This window comes from Drosophila willistoni (assembly GCF_018902025.1).
Source record: "Drosophila willistoni isolate 14030-0811.24 chromosome XL unlocalized genomic scaffold, UCI_dwil_1.1 Seg141, whole genome shotgun sequence".
NCBI lineage: Eukaryota > Metazoa > Arthropoda > Insecta > Diptera > Drosophilidae > Drosophila > Drosophila willistoni.
The window spans coordinates 3,986,185-4,006,226 of record NW_025814052.1 but is presented as its reverse complement, the minus strand read 5'-3'; the positions used below and the strand labels follow the sequence as shown (position 1 = coordinate 4,006,226).

The 20,042-nt window shown below is 37.3% G+C and overlaps 5 protein-coding genes across 9 annotated transcripts; 3 read left to right on the top strand and 2 right to left on the bottom strand.

Moving 5' to 3' along the window:
- Window positions 1–183: 183 nt before the first annotated feature.
- LOC6649000 (solute carrier family 25 member 40) lies at window positions 184–1,975 on the top strand. Its single transcript, XM_023178961.2, has 4 exons — window positions 184–462; window positions 523–1,262; window positions 1,324–1,654; window positions 1,910–1,975. The coding sequence occupies exons 1-4, from the start codon at window positions 303–305 to the stop codon at window positions 1,930–1,932; spliced, it is 1,254 nt and encodes a 417-aa protein (XP_023034729.1). The 5' UTR covers window positions 184–302; the 3' UTR covers window positions 1,933–1,975.
- LOC6648999 (solute carrier family 25 member 40) lies at window positions 1,817–3,672 on the top strand. Of its 2 annotated transcripts, XM_023178960.2 has the most exons (5): window positions 1,817–2,133; window positions 2,203–2,363; window positions 2,440–2,937; window positions 2,999–3,080; window positions 3,165–3,672. In XM_023178960.2, exons 1-5 carry the CDS (start codon window positions 1,995–1,997, stop codon window positions 3,461–3,463), a joined length of 1,179 nt encoding a protein of 392 aa, XP_023034728.1. In that variant the 5' UTR covers window positions 1,817–1,994; the 3' UTR covers window positions 3,464–3,672. The 2 variants fall into 2 exon arrangements, with proteins under 2 accessions (XP_023034728.1, XP_023034727.1); XM_023178959.2 differs by having other exon boundaries at window positions 2,999–3,672.
- A 294-nt stretch (window positions 3,673–3,966) lies between these two features.
- Window positions 3,967–11,643, bottom strand: LOC6648998 (myotubularin-related protein 4). Of its 3 annotated transcripts, none has more exons than XM_002071267.4 (14): window positions 11,561–11,642; window positions 10,164–10,290; window positions 9,085–10,073; window positions 8,832–9,022; window positions 8,579–8,774; window positions 8,317–8,502; window positions 8,076–8,240; window positions 7,878–8,004; window positions 7,706–7,814; window positions 6,577–7,644; window positions 6,346–6,505; window positions 5,978–6,082; window positions 5,312–5,514; window positions 3,967–4,952 (listed from the first exon to the last, which is right to left on the bottom strand). In XM_002071267.4, exons 1-14 carry the CDS (start codon window positions 11,573–11,575, stop codon window positions 4,700–4,702), a joined length of 3,894 nt encoding a protein of 1,297 aa, XP_002071303.2. In that variant the 5' UTR covers window positions 11,576–11,642; the 3' UTR covers window positions 3,967–4,699. The 3 variants fall into 3 exon arrangements, with proteins under 3 accessions (XP_002071303.2, XP_023034870.1, XP_023034871.1); XM_023179102.2 differs by having other exon boundaries at window positions 11,459–11,622; XM_023179103.2 differs by lacking the exon at window positions 5,312–5,514 and having other exon boundaries at window positions 4,855–4,952; window positions 11,561–11,643.
- A 148-nt stretch (window positions 11,644–11,791) lies between these two features.
- LOC6648997 (endoplasmic reticulum resident protein 44) lies at window positions 11,792–15,156 on the top strand. Its single transcript, XM_002071266.4, has 7 exons — window positions 11,792–12,030; window positions 12,212–12,293; window positions 13,646–13,737; window positions 13,841–14,234; window positions 14,306–14,572; window positions 14,650–14,848; window positions 14,927–15,156. The coding sequence occupies exons 1-7, from the start codon at window positions 11,977–11,979 to the stop codon at window positions 15,066–15,068; spliced, it is 1,230 nt and encodes a 409-aa protein (XP_002071302.1). The 5' UTR covers window positions 11,792–11,976; the 3' UTR covers window positions 15,069–15,156.
- LOC6648996 (RNA-binding protein cabeza) lies at window positions 15,134–20,017 on the bottom strand. Of its 2 annotated transcripts, XM_002071265.4 has the most exons (7): window positions 19,877–20,015; window positions 19,679–19,810; window positions 19,519–19,612; window positions 17,657–17,691; window positions 16,380–16,543; window positions 15,862–16,310; window positions 15,134–15,791 (listed from the first exon to the last, which is right to left on the bottom strand). In XM_002071265.4, the coding sequence occupies exons 1-7, from the start codon at window positions 19,881–19,883 to the stop codon at window positions 15,488–15,490; spliced, it is 1,185 nt and encodes a 394-aa protein (XP_002071301.2). In that variant the 5' UTR covers window positions 19,884–20,015; the 3' UTR covers window positions 15,134–15,487. The 2 variants fall into 2 exon arrangements, with proteins under 2 accessions (XP_002071301.2, XP_015032697.1); XM_015177211.3 differs by lacking the exon at window positions 19,679–19,810 and having other exon boundaries at window positions 19,877–20,017.
- Between the last annotated feature and the right edge of the window lie 25 nt (window positions 20,018–20,042).

The following is a 20,042-nucleotide window of genomic DNA, read 5'->3' as shown; positions in this document are numbered from 1 at the left end:
ACATTTTTTAAAAGATAAAGCGGTAATGCTATGGGAAGTTTTTAATAAAAATTTATTAAAACTCTTGGATTTAAAAATGAAACGTTTTGTTTAAAAATTTATTCTAAATTTGAGACAAATACAGTTCAGGATTGATATATTCGTTCGATCCTGATCAAATTTTATGATAATCATAATCGAAAAAATCAAAGCAGTCGTTTGGTTTTGGATTAAATCCATGCAGGTTTTTTGGTAAAATGTACATAAATAGATTTTTATCAGATTTTTTTTTTTAAACAATAGTTTGAGAAACTTTTGTAAATATGCCACCTGAGCCGGAAACGAATAGTGAGGATCTTCGACATTTGAACGATCCGTTGCGCCTGCCCACATCGGTGCTAAGCGAAGATCCAAGATATCGCATCAAGCCCATGCAACAGGTTATGTCCGCGCTTTTTGGTGGCCTAATCACAACGTTTGTCGGTAAGTTGAATGTGTGACAATCAGCCAGATTGACAGTTAACTGCTACCTACTCAACATAGTGACACCGTTGGAGGTGGTTAAGACCCGTGTTCAAACACAGCACACTGTACCCAAGCGCCCGACAGTGTCCAAGCTATGCTATGTATTCCACAATGGCCTAATGACACACGTCTGCAAACCAAATGCCAACGAATGCATTCCCAAGCCTGGCAAACCTCCAACCAATTTGCGTCCATTGCGCGGTGCCATGGATGCCTTCATGAAGATTATTTGTACCAACGGTATCGGCGGTCTTTGGTCGGGACTAAGTCCAACTCTAGTGTCGGCCCTGCCATCGACCATTATTTACTTCCTGACCTATGAGTATCTGAAGAATTCGTTCGGAAATTTGTACTTTATGTGCCAGCAGAGTGCTCAGGCTTCTGATGTCTCCACTAAGAGTGGTAGTAGTAATACGGATACAGTGGAATCGGCAACGATGCCTGTCCCAGCAGTAGTGCCGATGGCTGCTGGCATTTGTTCACGCACTGTTGTTGTTACCGCCATAACACCCATCGAAATGATACGGATTAAAATGCAATCGGGGTACATGACATATGCTGAATTGTGGCGAGTGTTGGGCTCTCTGATACGCACTCAAGGGTTTTTGGGTTTGTGGCGTGGCTGGCCACCGACAGTAATGCGAGATGCTCCCTTTTCGGGCACATATTGGGCGGCATATGAGTCTATGAAGCGAGCCTTCAATGTGACAGAACCGACATTTGGTTTTAGTTTTTTAACAGGAGCAGTCGCCGGGGCGGTGGGTGGCAGCTTTCAATTTACGGTTTATTTTAAGATTTAATTCACCTGCACAATTTCAGCTAGCTACTTGGGTGACAATGCCCTTTGATTTGATTACCACTCATACACAAATTGAGTTGGGCCAGGATGTGCTCCACTCCGACAGCATGGCAAAGGGTAAGGCAACAGGCGGAGCAGGAGTGGGTCCGGCTGTTAGTACTGCTCCAGGAGCACGACCCTCAGTTTTTAATCGCTTGGGCCACATCTATCGTCAGCAAGGATTACGCGGTCTTTACGTTGGTGTAATGCCGCGCATGTTGCGCGTCGTTCCAGCCTGCGCCATTATGATATCCACATTTGAATATAGTAAAGCTTTCTTTTTCCATTACAATCTGGATCTTAAGGAGACGGGTAAGTGAAGAATTGTTTGAAAATAACCGTCACAGTTACTTGTTTCGATAACATGAACACACTATCGACTAAATTTGTATATCGACTGAAACTTGTATCGATAACTTATACGAGAGAGAGAGAGAAGTGTTAGAGATGTGTTAAGGGTCGGATGAGGTGGGCACTGGACATGGAATTTCATCATGATCTATAAACTCTTGTATTTGCTCTAATATAAACAGTGACAACCACGTGCTCCTCCTTATCCTTGTGTAGGCTATCGCCGGCGGGCATATTGACAAAGTCACATCAAGATCCCAAGGAAGAAACTGGATAAAACGCAAACACCAGCCCCAGCAATATGTCGGAGTCAGCGGTGGAGAGATGCAAAGCCAGTGCCGGAAGTAGGACAAACACCATGACTGATCCTAGATTCCGCATTCGCCCACTGCAACAGGTTGCCTCGGCATGTACAGGAGCCATGATAACCGCCTGTTTCAGTGAGTTTGAATTTCGCCAAATGCCCTTCAACTGTTATCATGGTTATTGTTATTGTCTTTAAATTTTAGTGACACCGTTGGATGTGATAAAGACGCGTCTACAGACTCAACAATCGCTTATGCTCTCACAGAAATGTTTCCTATATTGCAATGGTCTCATGGACCACATTTGTCCATGCGGACCGAATTCAGGTCCGGCTAAACCAGCAACGCACTTCTCCGGCACAATTGTAAGTTTGTAATTATGAAAAATTAGGTCCGTAGGGAAGATTGAAAACTACCTAAATTCACTCGTATTCATTGCAGGATGCATTCATTAAAATCAGTCGCAGTGAGGGTATTGGGTCTCTCTGGTCTGGCCTTAGTCCCACGTTGATATCCGCCCTCCCATCGACCATTATATATTTTGTGGCCTATGAACAGTTTAAGGCTCGCTTCGCCGACCTCCACTACAAGTATCTTAACCAGTCGTCGGGCTCAAGCTCAGACATATCTATGTTGGTCCCCCTTACGGCTGGAGTGGCAGCACGCGTACTGGCTGTGACATGTGTTAGTCCTGTCGAAATGATTCGCACCAAAATGCAATCACAGAAGATGAGCCATGCCGAAATGCTTAGCTCTGTACGACAGGTGGTTCAATCTCAGGGTATTCTAGGCCTGTGGCGTGGTTTGCCCCCCACCATTCTAAGAGATGTTCCCTTTTCGGGAATTTATTGGACATCATATGAGTACCTGAAGAGCAGCTTCAATGTTGTAGAGCCCTCGTTTGGTTTCAGTTTCATGGCCGGTGCTATTTCGGGATCGGTAAGTCAATGGCAAAACATTGATAAACAATAGTCAAATATCTCATTATTTCCGATTTTAGGTAGCTGCTACTATAACCACACCGTTTGATGTGATCAAGACACACGACCAAATCGAATTTGGTGAGAAATTCATATTCTCAGGTAGGCCACGATCCATTGCTATATCGATTGCTAGCAGTAGCAACACCACTGATCTCGGTAATACTGCGGTTTGTCTTACCGTAGATAATCCCCAACCGCCGCCCCGGTCAACAGCCATCACCAGATCTATTTTAGATCGCCTGGCAAGCATTTATCGACTTGGTGGCATCGGTGGCATATTCGCTGGGCTGGGGCCACGTCTATTTAAGGTGGCACCTGCCTGTGCCATTATGATTTCTACATTTGAGTATGGAAAATCATTTTTCTATCACTACAATGTTGACCAGCACAATGAATTGATTAAGGGTCAAGAAGGAGCGACACCACTTCTAATCAGCAGCAGCATTTCCAGCACATCCTATTCAGAATCCATGGACAAGTAGTGCCAGTTCTCACCATTCAACATTTAGCTACAAGCGGAAAATATGTAAATATATAAATAAGTGAAATTAACCAAAGTTACAACAACAACAAAAACAAACAAATAACAAATGGGTTCAAATATAGCTCTGGAATTAGATTATTTTGAGGGGAATCATGTTGGAGCTTTCTGTTAAATTGATTAGTGAAATAAAATTCTTGTTTTCTTTTATATAATATGCCATGCAGATGTTTCAAATTTTGCGGTTTTGTGTGTAGCCCTGGCCTGGCGCTAGCCGCAACATTCGATAATATTAAATACTATCGATAAGACCGTTACAATGTACAAATTATTCAAATAAAATATTCCTACCCAAATTGGTTCTTTCTTGTATATTAAAAGTTGACTTCGATCACAATATGTGTTAATAATAGTTGTATTTTTATTTATTGTACAATTGGTTTTCATTTCTTTTTTTTTTTTATAAGTATACATGTATTATTTATAGTGTATATTACATATGTATATATATTATCTTCATATTTTTGTATATATAGATTAGAAATTTTTCAAGTGACTTCTTTTGACATAGCAAAAACTTTGTGGATTTTTATTTTTTTTTCTTTTATTTCAAAAGTATTAAAAATTCTAAACAGAATTACGAAGCGCGAATCATGAAACATTCTATAAGTACATCCAATTCATTGGTGCATTGCATCATAGGAGGGAGGACGGATGATCGATCGCTGCTTTCTCGATGGGCGTGACCATATTAAGAAGTTATGAATTTCTAGGCCAAAGAATCCCATGACTGCGGTAAACATGTTTGAAAAAACGTACAAATGTCTGTCCATAAATCGTTATCAATATGGGAAAACACCACTCGATTTTATCGGGGGATAGGGAGGATCTGACTGAAGTAAAATTTTATAAAAACGTAATTTTCTTGCTATGCCAAAGCAGTAACATGACAAAATGTATACACACACACAAACATATGTACATACATATAGATGTGCATATGTATGTATGTATAAATATGTTTCTAACAAAAAGGTATAATTTCGTGTTTTTCTTTTTTACTATACACACACATACACAGAAAAATGAATTTTTTGCTATTATAGTGTTAACACATATGCAATAAATATTTGAGTATATATATATCTATACATATATATATATATAGATATATTATATATGTACATATTTGTTACAATCTTGTCAAAATCCTAGAGCTAAAGGAAAATAAAAACTCTTAGGAATTTGCAGAAGGCTTTGCTGTATCATGATCAGTCGATATAATTTGGTCGGCTGAATTAGCTGGATAATCTTGTACATGAGTGGATGTTCCTATTGTTGTTGTTGTTGTGGTTGTTGTTGCTGCTGCAGTTGCTGTTGTCACTGCCGTATAACAGGAGCCACAGAGTCGGACTGGATTAAAAAGCTTCTCATATGGCAACGGAGCCCAATACTCGGAACAGTCAGCACAGAAAATTTCTCCACATGATCTATTAATTACAAAATAAAAAAGAAGAAAAGAACACCAAATGGCGTATTCATTTTTAAAGATCAATGGATCAATAACTTGGACATTAATCAGATCATCAGATAATAAGGATATTTTATGCAGCATGTGTGTATTTTGTTTTTGTGTGTTTGACCTTGGACATAAGATTAGAATGTTAAGTCACGGCCCATTCGAAACGATAACGAAACGAATTTTCGACTTTACGGTGACAAATTTGTATATTCAAGTGATGATGATTATGATGATGATGATAATGACCTGTTTTGTATGAGTAGTATCAAACAGAAAGTACAAATAGAGCAAAAGCAAATGATACACTAATTGTTTGGGAATGCGCACCGACAATGATGTTTTCTTCGTCCAAGCCAGAATTCAATTTGACAATTTGAGCAACGTGAAACTGCATGATCTGGTACCCAAAGGACACTGGAAACTTTTTTCTCTTGTATTGAGGAAGGAGCATACGATGAGGGACCACTACGCTCTTCTACAGCTTCCCAAGAACATGTCGATGCATTTTCAACGATATCAGATCCATTTTCCTAAAGAAATTGTATACAAATAATTAGAGGACACGTAGAGAGAAAGAGATAGAGACAAAAAACAGAGAGAAAGAAATAGAGAGAGAGAAAAAAAGAGACAATCTAGCAGAAAATTAAAATAAACACAATTAAATATACATATATACATATACATATAGTATATAGTACTCAATAGTTATTTTGAACTGTTTGACAGCAATATAGAGCCGATTTGAAATACATATATCCGATATATAGATAGAATGACTTTTGAAAATGGATTTTGTTTTTCGTAAAAAAAAAATAACACCCACACAAATGTAGTGTAGTTTATTTTGATTTCCATTTGTGCCTCTCTGTTTACAAATGACAAGCACACACAACAAATAGCTTGGATGAAATGTATGTTGTATGTATGAAGGACATAAAATATCGTAATATTTATGATGATGAAGAGAATAAAAACATAATATAATATATTTACATGTTCCACATTTGCCGATACAACGCTATTGCAACTTGGACATCCTTTCTGCAGTAATGCAATTCGCATGCCATGAATTTCACGCAGGAGGATCTCTTCGCGTAGCTAGAAAATACACAATAAAATAAAAAACATTCCATATATTAGATAACCGTCAAGTCAGTGCTCAATTGTCCATTAAACAATATCAAGAGGTGTGTAACATGACTGTCGTGAGAACCATAATTAACCAATCGATATATATACATATTTAAATAGGTGCGGGGACTTATACTTTATATGTATGTATATGTTGTATATATGCCTATATAGTTATTAATTAAACATTGACACGCACATTCAGCATTTGGTTTGAGGTTTTCTTTTACCTTGTGTTCTTGTACAATTTGATGAAGTCGAATATTTTGTTCACTCAAACCATGAGCCAAACCATCCGGACAGGATATCGTAAATTGCGTTCGTTCCTGAAAACCTTGTGGAGTGGGTGGCAATGATATAACTCCCGGCGATGGAAAATGATGATTTGTACTGCAAATACATTGAATAGGTTCATTATGAATTCAAATCTAATAATACACACTTCAATTGTTTGATTTTACCTGCTATTTTCTGTGTATTTTAAGTGGGCTAAATCTCTGCTATGACTGGAACCAAATGTGTTCCTACGCACTCGATTGCCATTGCTAGGCATTGGCATTTCGAATGGTGAGAATATATTTTGAGATTGACTATTCAATCTGTGAAGTTCGGGCGAGAGACAAATGCGCTCATCAACAGAAGAAGAATTACCATCGTTTGTACCCGTTCCATTTGTATTCGTTCTTCCTGCTCCATTCACTGCACTGACATTTGCAGTTTTAGCTGAATGTTCATCATCATCCGCATCATTGCTGCTCTCTCTGGTTACATGAAGATCCAAATGGTCTAGCAAATGGTCACTTGCAAGACTTTTTTGTAAATATCGCAGATTATTGGGCTTCACATGAACTCTCGGCAAATTGTTGTAACTTTGATCAACCATTTTATTGGTTTGCTGGACAATTGTTGAAATTGTGGAATTGCACTCTGTTTCCGTTGAACTCTTTGTCTTTGTCTCTTTTGCATCAACGATATCATCGTCATCATCATCATTCTCAGATTGGTTGCCAATTCGTACATTTTGCATGGGTTCTATAGGAATTAAGGTATCTGTGCTAGTATCAATTGGGCCATGCCATAGGGAATGGCTTATATCACTTGTTGTTTGTTGTTTGTTAAAAGAAGAAGAAGGACCATGATCTGCAGCCATCGCCGTCTCGCTGCTCGGCATCATTTCACTTGAGTCGATTGATGGTTGTGGTTGTGATTGTGGTCCTGGAGTTTGGGAAACTGAATCCATTTGTTGCAAACTGTTGGCCAACTCTTGGCTTATTGATTGTGATGTTGCTTCAAATAATAATATATCATCATGGCTAGAAGCTTTGGTACTTTGGTCATTATTATAAAACTCTGAGGTAATATTGGTAGCGCAATTATCATTGTCCACATTATTTCGTTCCGCAGGATGCCTCGCATCGCTTTTGTTATCCACGACATCTCTATCATAGACACCATTGTTTGCCTCAGATCCAGATCTAGATCGTATATCAAACATTGAGTTACTGTTCACATTTAGACTGTCTGAAACACTGAAGGTTGGGAAAGAGTAGATTATTATTTAGGTGGGGTAAGGTGGGTTTTTTCACTTACATAGATTCAACGGCCAAATTTGGATCACTTGATCTTCTCGAAAAAGTGCTCTGTCCCAATTCACTTGTTGTGATGTCTTCAGATGATCGTGTTTTAGTCATTGACGATCCTAAATTGGCATTATATATATAGAGAGAGATATGTATGTAATTGAGCTTACTAATTTACTTACCATTGTGTGGATTTTGCCTCTCATTACTTTGTAATGGAAGATCAGTACCATTTTTATTACCTAAACTACCAAGGTATAGATCAGACCAAAAATATAAAAATCGCACACTGTGCGCTGGCCAAAGAACCTGCAAAATAATCATTAATCCATTTAATGACTATCCATTTAGATTACATACAAATTACATTTGGTTTTTACCTTTTCAGTCTCATGCTTATAGAGTGGATTTCTATACATAGTTTCCGCTAAAAATGGCCATACAGAAAATGTGCGGTCAAAAACGGAACTCTCAATTCGTTCTCTCAGCGAATTACATAGGAACGTGCCAAACAGACATGACAGTGAGTGCTGTGCCAGCTTAATCTAAAGGTATCGGGATATAAAATCAGTCATTAATATAAATTTAAGACAATCAAAATTCAGTTTCATTTATCCTTACCAAATAGCCAATGCTGAATTCAAAACTGCACGGATATTGTCTATGTATTTGATGTACCAAATCTAACCATTGCAGGAATACGGGACATCGTTCGTTTACTTCATCTGAATGCGGCCCATTGCCAGAGCGATCGGCAAATTTGTGACCAAAGTTTAACCACTCACGCTCAACCAGTACACGGAAACCCTTAAAAGTATCAAAAACATTATCGTCAATTCGGTGTCACTTCGATGGTGACGAGGGGATGGGGCGAACACCTTACCTCAACTGTTCTATAATACGGATCCAGGCAGAGTTGCGCTGTTGCCACTATTTGTGGCGTTCGATCCCATCCATCCGAGCAATGCACCAGTACGGGTCGGCCATTCTTCTCAATGGTGTGAACTACTGTCATGGTTGCGCCCAATAAGCCAGATAGATGCTGCATCCACATGGTTTTCTCCAATTGCCCAAACCAACTACAAACAAAAAAGGAAATGGACATCAATTCATATGGAATGGAATGCGTTACTTACTTTGGATCATCGGGTGATGATGCGCACAATTGTCGTACAGCATGAAAACTTTTTCGTATAGCATGTATATTTCCCAAATTCATAAATTCTATTTCGGCACATGGATAGTATTCAATGCATTCACAACCCCCGCCTCGAGCCCGATTTGTAACCGCCGATGTGTAGCTTCGCGCATCGACTATAAGAATTTTCTGCAGTTTACATAAAAAATCCATTGATTATATAAGTAACCAATCGCCTTTAGTCTGCTTACCCTTATTTCATCCAATGCCAGCTCTTCATGTGACGAATCTTCCAATGATGGTGAACTTTTGCCCGATGAGCTCGATTGGCCATTTGTATCTTTTGAAGATTTTGTTTGTTGTTGTTGTTGCTGCATAGCAGCGGCAGAAGCAGAAGCAGAGGCGGAGGCTGTGGCGGTGGCGGTGGCAGATGAACGCCTTGCATGTTCTCCTCTATCAAATGCACACGCATCGGCCAAAGCTTTGAGCAATTGCTCATCTTTGGTATTTCGCCATCCCAGCCAGCCAACTTCCGGTTGACTGCAACGTGCCAGTATAGCACCCGATTTCTGATGACGCCAGACCACAGCCGGCAGGCGTCGTGATCCACGAAAATTGGCCACATTGTGCAGCATCTCATCGGTAATGCAGCAAGGAACTAATAACTTTTGTGGATACGATGGACACAATTTGAAATCAGCATTCGCCGTTGATATACGCCACGAGCCCTTCAAATCGAAACCCAAACGGGATACCTCATTCTTGAAATCCGTATCATATCGTGTGGCCCGCTGTAAGCGATTACTTGCACTAAACGACTCATTCTCAATGTTGGCCGAAGATTTTGAATGCGTGCAACTGCCATTTGTTAGCGAGGCGGCACGTTCTACTTTGGTACCGCTAACGCCGTTCGCTTGGCCAATTTGATGGTCACAGGTCCAGGAGTAGAATGGGAAAGCGAATAGCGTTTCAAGCGTCTCAGGTACACCGATTAGCAATTGAATGCGTCGTTGCCATTCAGAGCATTGCTCAGCCGACTGAAATGAGCATCTGACTGTGCTGGCATCCTTGCAATTGACAAACAATTGGAATAGATCACGAACTTGGACCGATTCGATGAGGCCTAGTGGCACATATGTCTCAAATGCAGTTGACTCTTTTGATAGAAATATGCGATAATTGGACAAGGCGAGTACCCCATCATCGGTTCGTCCTAAGTATTTAATGGACTCGCCGGCAACTGTAATAATAATTTAACCGATTAATGACATACGGATGGATGGATGGCAACATGATAACGGAAAGGCCAATGATGTAATTGGTAACTTACGTTCTTGAAATGGTACAAACAGCTGTGAGTCTTCCTTCTCCATTTGCGTTTTTGGATAAGATTCGGCGGCACGTATAAAACAAATCGACGGGGGCGGTGATCCATCTGACATTATATTATGAATCGGCTAAAAACAATAAAAAGATTCGCATAAATAAATTAGCTTCAAAGATGTTATTCACATAAACATACATATATGTATGTGTGTAGATTTTAATTTTAAACAACCAATGCAAATATATATACATATAGAGCCGATTCAAGTTGTTTTTCGTTTTTTAATTATTGCTGCTTATTTTTTATTACACAATTTTTTTTCTAAATCTTTTTTATCACTATCACAAATTGGCAAATCTAGAAGAGGCCTAAATTGAAAATGGAATTCTAGGTCAAAAGTTAGAAAAGAACTTTTTATCGATTATGAGACGAAATGAGGACGCTTCAAACACAAATATGTAGATGGAATTGAGAACAACCCCCGCCGATTGATTCATTGGCTAAAAGCAGAAAACCAAAAACGAAATGGAAAAAAAAACAAGGTGGAATATGACCTTATGTTTGATAAGGTCCATTTTTTCAATTGGAAATTGAATTTGGTAAGACATTTGAGCCCGTTAGAGCTGCTGCTGCTGCTGCCGCCGGGGCATAAAAATGATGTATGTATGTATGTTCACTTCTATTGGAAGACCACTGTGCATCATATTCATCATCTTTTATTAGAAATGTTTCCACTCCCACACCACACAAAACCAGAGCAGCTTCTCTTATAATAGAAGGAAGTTAAATTGTTTTTGTTTGTTGAATGTAAATATGTATGTGTGGTTATGTGCATATATGTATAGAAGATAATGTGCACTATGTATGTATGAATGTACATACATATGTATGTGCATACATATATTGCAAACGTAGAAGGTGCGCAATACATTTGATTGATGTATGTACATACGTACATATATAGAATATGTGTGTATGTAGATGAATATCTCGCAGTTTTCATATTAACAATGCACAAGTGTATATATATGTATGTATATGGAATTTATTATATATATATAATCGAGTTTTTTGGCATTGGCATATTGTGTTATAAACAAAGTAAATCAACTTTTTATACGCAAGTATTTGTATGTATGTGTGCGTGTTTCTGTCTATCTTTCTCTGGGTGTGTGTGCGTGTTTGTTAAGAAACAAAAACAACAATAACACAAAAACAATCGAATCGAGTTGTTACATATGTATGTATGTACATATGTATGTATGGATGTATATATATATATATATATGTACACACACATTTATAGTCCAGAAAACCTTGGAATAACAGCTTTCGAGATATTATTTTTGATGTCTATTTATTGGCGAATTGAAAACGCGTACGGATTGCTCTTTATTTACCACCATAAAATCCATAACTATTATAAACAAAGATCCGCAAATATTGTTGCATATACATATGTATACTTTGTTTTTAGTGCTGGAAAACCAACGATGGTTTTCTGGTTTTATGAAACTATCGACTATTTGTGTAAAACATTGAAAAATCGAAGAATCAATCGATCAATTTGGCTGTCATTTGACTCGTTACTCGATTAGTTGATACTTGCGATTTGCAACACTTGTCATCACACGGTTATCAACGAAGTTGTTAAAACTTTTTTTTTATTTGTATTCTAGATACGCGTACTGCAAGTACGATAATAGGCAATTTCATTCCAAACACATGTATAAGTGAATTATAGTATCTAAATTATATATCCAGTGTTTAAGAATATCGATAATCGGCTTAGCCTGCCACCCACAACTCATCAAAAATGATTCAAACAAGAAGTAGTCCACTGCTGGGACCGTGCTTAGCTTTAGTTGCGGTAAGTCGACGTGTTCGTGTCGTCTGCTACCGCCGTCGCTGAATCACAATCGCCCAATATAATGAGCAAAAAGTGATGACCGGCTCTCTGCAGACCGACCGAAAGCAACAACAACAACAACAACTGTGTTGATCGAGAGCTACAATTGAATTGGGATCTTTTATATTTTGTATGTTTTCAGGTTCTTCATGTTTTCCATCATCCTACCCCAACAGATGCTGGTGCGGTGCCTATGACCAGTGAAAATATTGATATGACATTAGGTGAGGCCAAATAGCATTAGCCGCCCACCCTCTATCGCCCATTCCCCACCCTTCCGCTCCTCGTCGCTCGCCAGATCCCATTTTCCCCCCAAAAAGAGAGCGAAAAAAAAAACATTTTAACACTTTGAACCGCTATACTCTCAGAAAATCAATCATCTCTGAATTTTTCATGTATTGACGTGTCACACCAAAAATTTCAAATCTCTAAACACGATAATTCTTTTACTTTCCGGGTCAATGCCGACGTGGTCGATATATGTATGTATGCACATACATACGTACTATGCCCTGTATTCATCTATAATACCCCATAATGACCGTATTTCCGCACAGAGATATTTAAATATTTCAAATTAAGGGTTTACATGCGTGCACACATACATACAATGTAATATAATACATCTGTATTAGTGAAATGTGTGCCTAAGTATTTCGGCGAAATGCCCTCCCACATTCTAGCACAGGATTATTCTGAACAATAATAACTGTTACTAGAGAATTAGCTCGGCAACTAAAGAGATTCGGTTTCCAATTGGAAAAAAATATCAAGCAAACCTTTTGCATTGTTTATCTCCTTTCTCTTATCAATCCAATTAATACTTCATTTCGTCAAGATAATTTTCAACATTTTTTAATTCCGGTTGCCATACTCTACATACTAACTAGTAATAGTAGTAGTAGTAGAGCTCTTTACAATTAGTTACCACTACGCAGAATACAATGTAAACCAATAAATAATGGCAAGTTGATTGGTCACAGAGGCAGATACCTACATATATAAATATACATATGTACATAGGTAAACGTATGTACATCTGTACATACAACAACAATTCGATATACATATGTATGTATATATAGATTTTTTATTTCCATTGTTATAAAAATGAATTCTTTGAGAAAATGGTCTTTATTTTTTGGGTTACAGGTGTTGCCATTATTTATTAAAATAAACACAGAAACGAACAGAGACTTTAAGTGTATACAAAAGACTCAAAGGCGTCTGTAGAGAATTTATTTTTAAAAAATGATTTATAGAGAGCTAGTTTAACTTTATATAGGACTTGATTGTGAATTAGATTAACTTAATAATAACTTAATAGCTTCTAATAAATCAATGGGATATAAGGGCTTTATTTTAATAATAACTCATCTGATTGGATATGTACATATCTAGCAGATCGAAAATGTTTTAAATTCTAATTCTTTATTCTAAAGCTTTAAATTTTTGTTTAAATTATAACACATAGATCATTTGTTGGTTTTGTTTTTTCTTTTATTTTGAATGGAGTTTATTTGAACTTGAAATCTTTACAAAATTCTATACGCATTATCTTTTGGATCTTTTGCAGCATCAAATGAATTGGTTTTCCTAAATTTTTATGCGGAGTGGTGTCGGTTTAGTAATATTTTAGCGCCAATTTTCAATGAAGCGGCGGATAAGGTAAGTAAAACTAATAAATACAATATACTCAACTAAATATTAATCGAAATGATTACCTAAAATTATTGAACTAATTCCACATTTCAAATATAATTAATTGCAGATTAAAGAGGAATTTCCCGATGCTGGTAAAGTAGTGCTAGGAAAAGTCGATTGTGATAAAGAAACAACGATAGCTTCAAGATTTCACATCAATAAGTATCCAACTTTGAAAATTGTACGAAATGGACAGCTTAGCAAGCGTGAATATCGTGGTCAGCGATCGGCGGATGCTTTTCTGGAATTTGTTAAAAAGCAATTGGAGGATCCAATTAAAGAGTTCCAAAGTTTGAAGGATCTAGAGACACTTGATTCAAAGAAACGGAGCATAATTGGTTATTTCGATCGCAGAGATCAGCCTGAATATGATACATTTAGAAAGGTGGCTACCAATCTAAAGGAAGATTGCCAATTCCATGTTGGTTTTGGTGATGCATCTCTGGCTATGCATCCACCCGGTAAATTAATTTTAATTACTTACCAACTAATTGAATTAATTTAATTGAAATTTTTGATACACACACACAAGGTACCCCCATAATTGTATTCAGGCCAGATGTGGCTTTGTCACACGATAATGATGAAACCTTCACTGGAAGTCTACAGAATTTCGATGAGCTCAAAATTTGGATCCAAGAGAAATGTGTGCCACTTGTGAGGGAAATAACATTTGAGAATGCCGAAGAATTAACTGAGGAGGGTCTACCATTCCTCATTCTCTTCCATCGGCCGGATGACCATAATTCCATTAAGGATTACAAATCCATTATTGAACGGCAATTGTTAGATGAGAAACGTAAGCAACGGTGATGGTTCTTTGTATATTAATTCAAAATTTACTTATGCAAAATTTTGATCTTTATATATTTGCAGAGAACGTTAATTTCCTTACTGCAGATGGTAAACGATTTGCCCATCCCCTACACCATTTAGGAAAATCTGAAGATGATTTACCTTTGATTGCAATTGATTCATTCAAGCATATGTATCTGTTTCCTCACTTTAGTGATATGTATACAGCAGGCAAGCTAAAGCAATTCCTTCAGGATCTCTACAGTGGCAAGCTGCACAGGTTTGTCTAACCAAAAGCAAAGAAAATTATGACGATAAATATTTAAATTGTTTATTCCCCCTTCCCACTCTTTTTCAGAGAGTTCCATTATGGGCCGGATCCCACAAATAATGAGATACAAGCTGAAACCGGAAAGGGCACATCGCCACCTGAGTCTAAATTCAAAGAACTGGGACCCTCAAAACATCGCTATACCTTGCTAGAGAAAGATGAACTGTAATATTAAATATGTATATTCCCATTAAAAAACAAAAAAATTGTAAAAACAAAAAAAAAACATGGCAGTCTCATTAGGGGTCAATATTTAACCAGTCTAACGTATAGTTGTTTTATTTGTATGTATCTATTACATTTATTTCTTGTTAAATTAGATTATATTCTAAGTCAAAAGGTGTGTTTACGTTTGTGTGTGTGTTTGTAGCCGATCGTATTTGGATGACAAACTGAATATTATGTTTTAATACGGCTTTTCTCGTGCTTCTCATTCTGACTGGTAAATATTTAAAAGGATTGGAGCAGGACGATCAGGAGGAGGAGTAGTACTTGCTATAATTAATATGTAAAGTATAAGTATGAAAAAATCATTTTTCATTGTTGTGTTGATGTATTATATTATTGCATGCGTTGTCATATTGTCCTTTAATATGGTCGGGAACGCATGGAGCCACCGCCATCGCGACGGCCACCACCACCACCTCCTCCTCCGCCTCCACCACCACCGCGGCCACGACCACCACCTCCGCTATCGTTTCCATAGCGGGAGTAGCCACCGCCGCCGCCTCCACCTGAGTTACGATCTCTGCTTTGGAATCCTCCGCCACCAGAACGATCGTTTCCGCGGTCATTCATGCCACCGTAACTGCCACCGCCGCCGCCTCCACCATAGCCGCCTCCGCCGCCGCCGCTGCTGCCACCTTCATCGCCGCTTTTGGGAGTTTTGCAACTAAAACAAACAAAAGAACGAACAAAATTATGTAAATCTAGAATAATCAGAGCCAAGTCACTATTTTTACCGATTACACTCGTTACGCCAGGCGAAATTGGTGTTGTTGCAGCTGTTGCATTTCCAATCACCATCACGTGGCTGGACATTACCTCCGCCGCCACCACCGCCTCCTCCGCCGCCGCCACCACGGTCGAAGCGGCCGCCGCCGCCGCCGCCACCACCACCGCCGCCGCGATCAAAGCGATTGCCACCGCCTCCACCTCCACCGCCGCCTCCACCACGGCTACGACCACCAAAGCCGCCACCACGACCACCGCCTCCTTTATTCCAATTATTTTGTCGTTGGGCCAAGGAGACCTTAATGCTGCATCCATTAAATTCACGTCCATCGAACCACTCAATGGCCGATTGTGCGGCATTTGTATCATCATATGTGACAGTGGCTTCTCCCTTGGAGGCGCCAGTTTCTTTATTCTTATATAACCAAATCTTTGGTTTCATAGTACGCTTATCTTTCTGTAAAATTTATTATAAATTATTACCAAAAAGAATCCAAATTGGTTGTCCATCTACGAATATACAAACCTTTATTATACCAATGGCACCAAAATGAGTTTCAATCTCTTGCTCTGTGGTAGATGGATCCATTCCTGAGACAAAGATGGTGTCTTCCTGAGTAATCATGTCGTTGCCGCCGCCGCTGCTGCCGCCGCCGCCACCGCTGCTGCTACCAGAGTAACCTCCAGGTCCTATAAAAATGAGTAATCAAATTTTAGGATACGGCAATTTGAAAAACTGTGATAAGCTTAGATAACTACTTTCAAGAGATAACTACAATGCTTCGTTTGTTTCGTTTCGTTTGACTGTTTTGTTTTGCTTTCAATGTTATTCAAAGGGAAGAGATCACTCGTTAACGGGGGTACGGGGGCTTATTGTGGGTAAGGAGAGAGATATTTATATATATATATAGAGAGAGAGGAGCATATTCCTTCCTTCCTTTTGTTTACACAGTAAGTCAAATGGTTGATGGGGCTTTGGGGTAAATCAAGAGAGAGAGAGAGAGAGAGATGGATGGAGCAATAATCATAGTCCTGTTTATTTATTATTATTTAGTGGAAGTGTCTAAATTTGATCAAAGACATTCCAAAAAAAACACACACGCAGCCAAGACAAGATGAAGACGAAATAACAATAAAAAACACAACCCACACAAATTAGGAGAGGAGAGAGAACAGTTAACCAGCTAAATAACTCTCGTCGTTGTCATCGTACTCGTTACTTGTTGTAGTTTTACTCAATCGTTGTTCTTATTGACCAATATTTAATATAAATAACTCTTAAAAACTCTTGTCTGTGTACCATTTTTTAAATTTAAATCTAAACCTTTTTTTTCTTTGTTTTTTGCTTACAACACAGGTAAAATGTACACCACCACACCACAAAATTATTTATGTTTCACCTGCTAAAATACGCTCCTAATTTTAATTAGTTTACCCATTATATTTTAACACACATGAAGCGAGATAGAGAGAGAGAAAGAGAGGGAGGGCGAGATCGACGACTCAATGGGGTTTTGATGGGGATTAACGCAAGTTGAGTTCTTCTTGAAGTATTTTATTCTCTATTCCAAATACCTTTTGGTTTATTTTGTTTTCTTGTTTTTAATCATATTTCAACGCTCCCTTCAATCGCTTTTTTGTTTCTTTTCTTTTCGTTTTGTTTGACTTTGATTTTGTACTCCTTCCTTTTCTAGTTTATTTTTACTTTTTTTTTTGTTTTTGGTATTGTTTAAGTTCAATATGAAGGAAAAATAGTGGTATACATTACTCGATATGATTGCAGTTAATTTGCATTATTTTTACCTTTGTTGTAGTTGTCCTTGCTGGCGCCTCCATTTCTAAAATAGGATATTGAACAACTTATTTAATATATATTTCTTTTTTGATTTGTTGATGTGTTGTTGAAATGCAAATATTGGTGAAGAGGGATCTACTATAGGCCTATGTTGTTATCCGTTTATATCAAAAAATCATCATCATCAAATACATACAACAAGAGGTTTTTTTATACATAGTCTTTTGCTTACATCTAAATTTATATTACTAACATCCTCTAGAGCACACCATTTCGATATTGAAAATGATCACCAATAAATACATGCTTTAGGCGGATGCTAAAAATTGTTTATACATCTCCAAAGATCAAACATAAATTAATAACTATCTTACAAAAAAAAAAAAAAAAATTAAAGTTAAAATAATATCACACAGCTATGTTAGTAAAGTGTTTATATGTATATAAAAAATTCGGATAGCCGAACTTTCAAACTTTCCTTCAAATTATAAAACGATTTATTTAAGCCATGTATATGTATATATAAATAAATAAATATACATAAATTGGTATAGAACTGCAAAAAGACAGTTTAAAAGTATTTATATAGGCAAACGGATATCACATTGAGTTTAATCTACCAAAAACTATAACATCACCTCTACAATATTAATTCGTAAGAAAGTTTATAATTTTGTTAACATTTACGTATATATATAGCTAGTGTAGAGAGAAGGATATGTTTGTTTACAGACATATTTTAGCCATTTAAGAGTATTGTTTTGAATTTCCTTTGGGTTATCTTAAACAGTTTAATTAGTGCATTATGTTCTTATTTAGACATTTGGATGAATATTATTGAATGACCTATGTATATATATTTTTGGATTATATTCAAAACATCATCAGATCGTAGTGTGAAACCTCTTGCTTAAACATTCAAATGCGAGAAACAATTCTCTACGCACAAGACCCAACACTTTAGTTCAAGAATTCACTTTGTTTGTGGACACCGCTCAAATATGGTATGGATAATGCATTATGCGATGATATGTATATGTGGGGGACGTAGGGTCGGGGCGGGAAGAAGTATTACACTTTACTTTGTTGCTTGATTTGATTTACAATTATATATCGGTTAAAAGCTGGTATAAAAGAAGTTCTGTTCTGTCTTCCAGCATTTTACTCTCTCTGAATCACACTGAATCCCATTGGTTACTGGTATGAAACATTCATTGTGTTGTATTTTCGCCACCTTATAATATAGTTCACAGTTAATATGATGCATAAGTAATTTTTGCTTATAAAATTCATAAATGTTGCTATTTATCATAAAATATTGTAATAATAATAAAGTGTGACCGACCACACACACACACAGACGATGAACAGACATATGAACGAACCATATTTCGTTCAAGTACAGTAAAAACATTGTAAACTACATATCCATATATGTATATATATTTCGATATATACATACTTATATGAGTACACTTAAAAATTCGTGACATTGATTTTCTAAGTGTTTTCATTACATATGGTATTACACATTTCTTCTATATCTTTTTTGCATGGGCCAATTTTTTTTTTTTTTTTGTTCGTTGTTTGAAGAATTTACACTCTTTCTTTCACGGTTGATAAAATACTTGTTAGTCTCTTACTTAGACTCCATTTTCTATAGCTGTCAAATTTACACACTATCAAGTTTTTGTTGTTTTTTCACTTTTATTTTTTTTTCGTCATTGATTTGGCTAGTTTATTCATTATCTCTTCTATTTGCATCAATATGGCTAAAAGTTTATGCTTAATACCCATTTAATCATTTACCCTGGGATTTTTCTTTTCGACTTTCGTAACCATATGTAAAAAAGTGAATATAATAACATACCCATAAGAGTTTCCTCCTCTATCATTCCATGAGCCGCCGCCGCTGCCGCTGCCACCACCACCACCACCCGAGCCACGATGACCGGAATCATAACCTTAAAGAGAAATTATGCTACAATTAGTTTTAAAGTTCTTTACAGTTTTTGCTCATTTCTTCTTACTTCCGCCTGGTTTATTGTAATTAGGTGGAGGCTCATTGTAGTTACCACTTTTATTTGGCATTTGTTGGTAATTTGGTGGAGGAACAGCAAAGTTGTTGTATCCCTGTCCGGCACCACCACCGTAACCGCCACCTAAGGACATCATTATGTACTTATGCATTTGTATATAACTTTGTTAAATTCTATTTTTATACTTACGATCCATGACTAATGTTCACTAATGGTTAAACACTAAAATAATATTAATAATTCAACACTTCTTGCTCTTCAAGCCTGTATGCAAAGATGTAGCATCAGTACAAAAAAACTTTACTGTAAAAATGGCGTGTGAAAATAGAGATGGTAAAGTCATAAGAAATGATAT

Bases quoted from the DNA above. Each gene is read 5' to 3' on its own strand.
- LOC6649000 (XM_023178961.2), top strand. From the start codon at position 303: ATGCCACCTGAGCCGGAAACGAATAGTGAGGATCTTCGACATTTGAAC. The intron at 463-522 runs GTAAGTTGAATG...TACTCAACATAG, and splicing joins CCTAATCACAACGTTTGTCG to TGACACCGTTGGAGGTGGTT. The intron at 1,263-1,323 runs GTGGGTGGCAGC...GCACAATTTCAG, and splicing joins CAGGAGCAGTCGCCGGGGCG to CTAGCTACTTGGGTGACAAT.
- LOC6648999 (XM_023178959.2), top strand. From the start codon at position 1,995: ATGTCGGAGTCAGCGGTGGAGAGATGCAAAGCCAGTGCCGGAAGTAGG. The intron at 2,364-2,439 runs GTAAGTTTGTAA...TATTCATTGCAG, and splicing joins CGCACTTCTCCGGCACAATT to GATGCATTCATTAAAATCAG. The intron at 2,938-2,998 runs GTAAGTCAATGG...TTCCGATTTTAG, and splicing joins CCGGTGCTATTTCGGGATCG to GTAGCTGCTACTATAACCAC.
- LOC6648998 (XM_002071267.4), bottom strand. The intron at 8,503-8,578 runs GTAAGGTGTTCG...GATACTTTTAAG, and splicing joins CGTATTATAGAACAGTTGAG to GGTTTCCGTGTACTGGTTGA. The intron at 6,083-6,345 runs GTAAAAGAAAAC...TGTATTTTCTAG, and splicing joins AAATTGTACAAGAACACAAG to CTACGCGAAGAGATCCTCCT.
- LOC6648997 (XM_002071266.4), top strand. From the start codon at position 11,977: ATGATTCAAACAAGAAGTAGTCCACTGCTGGGACCGTGCTTAGCTTTA. The intron at 12,031-12,211 runs GTAAGTCGACGT...GTATGTTTTCAG, and splicing joins CGTGCTTAGCTTTAGTTGCG to GTTCTTCATGTTTTCCATCA. The intron at 13,738-13,840 runs GTAAGTAAAACT...AATTAATTGCAG, and splicing joins TCAATGAAGCGGCGGATAAG to ATTAAAGAGGAATTTCCCGA.
- LOC6648996 (XM_002071265.4), bottom strand. The intron at 19,613-19,678 runs GTAAGAAGAAAT...TTTCTCTTTAAG, and splicing joins TTACAATAAACCAGGCGGAA to GTTATGATTCCGGTCATCGT. The intron at 15,792-15,861 runs GTAAAAATAGTG...TGTTTGTTTTAG, and splicing joins TGGCGTAACGAGTGTAATCG to TTGCAAAACTCCCAAAAGCG.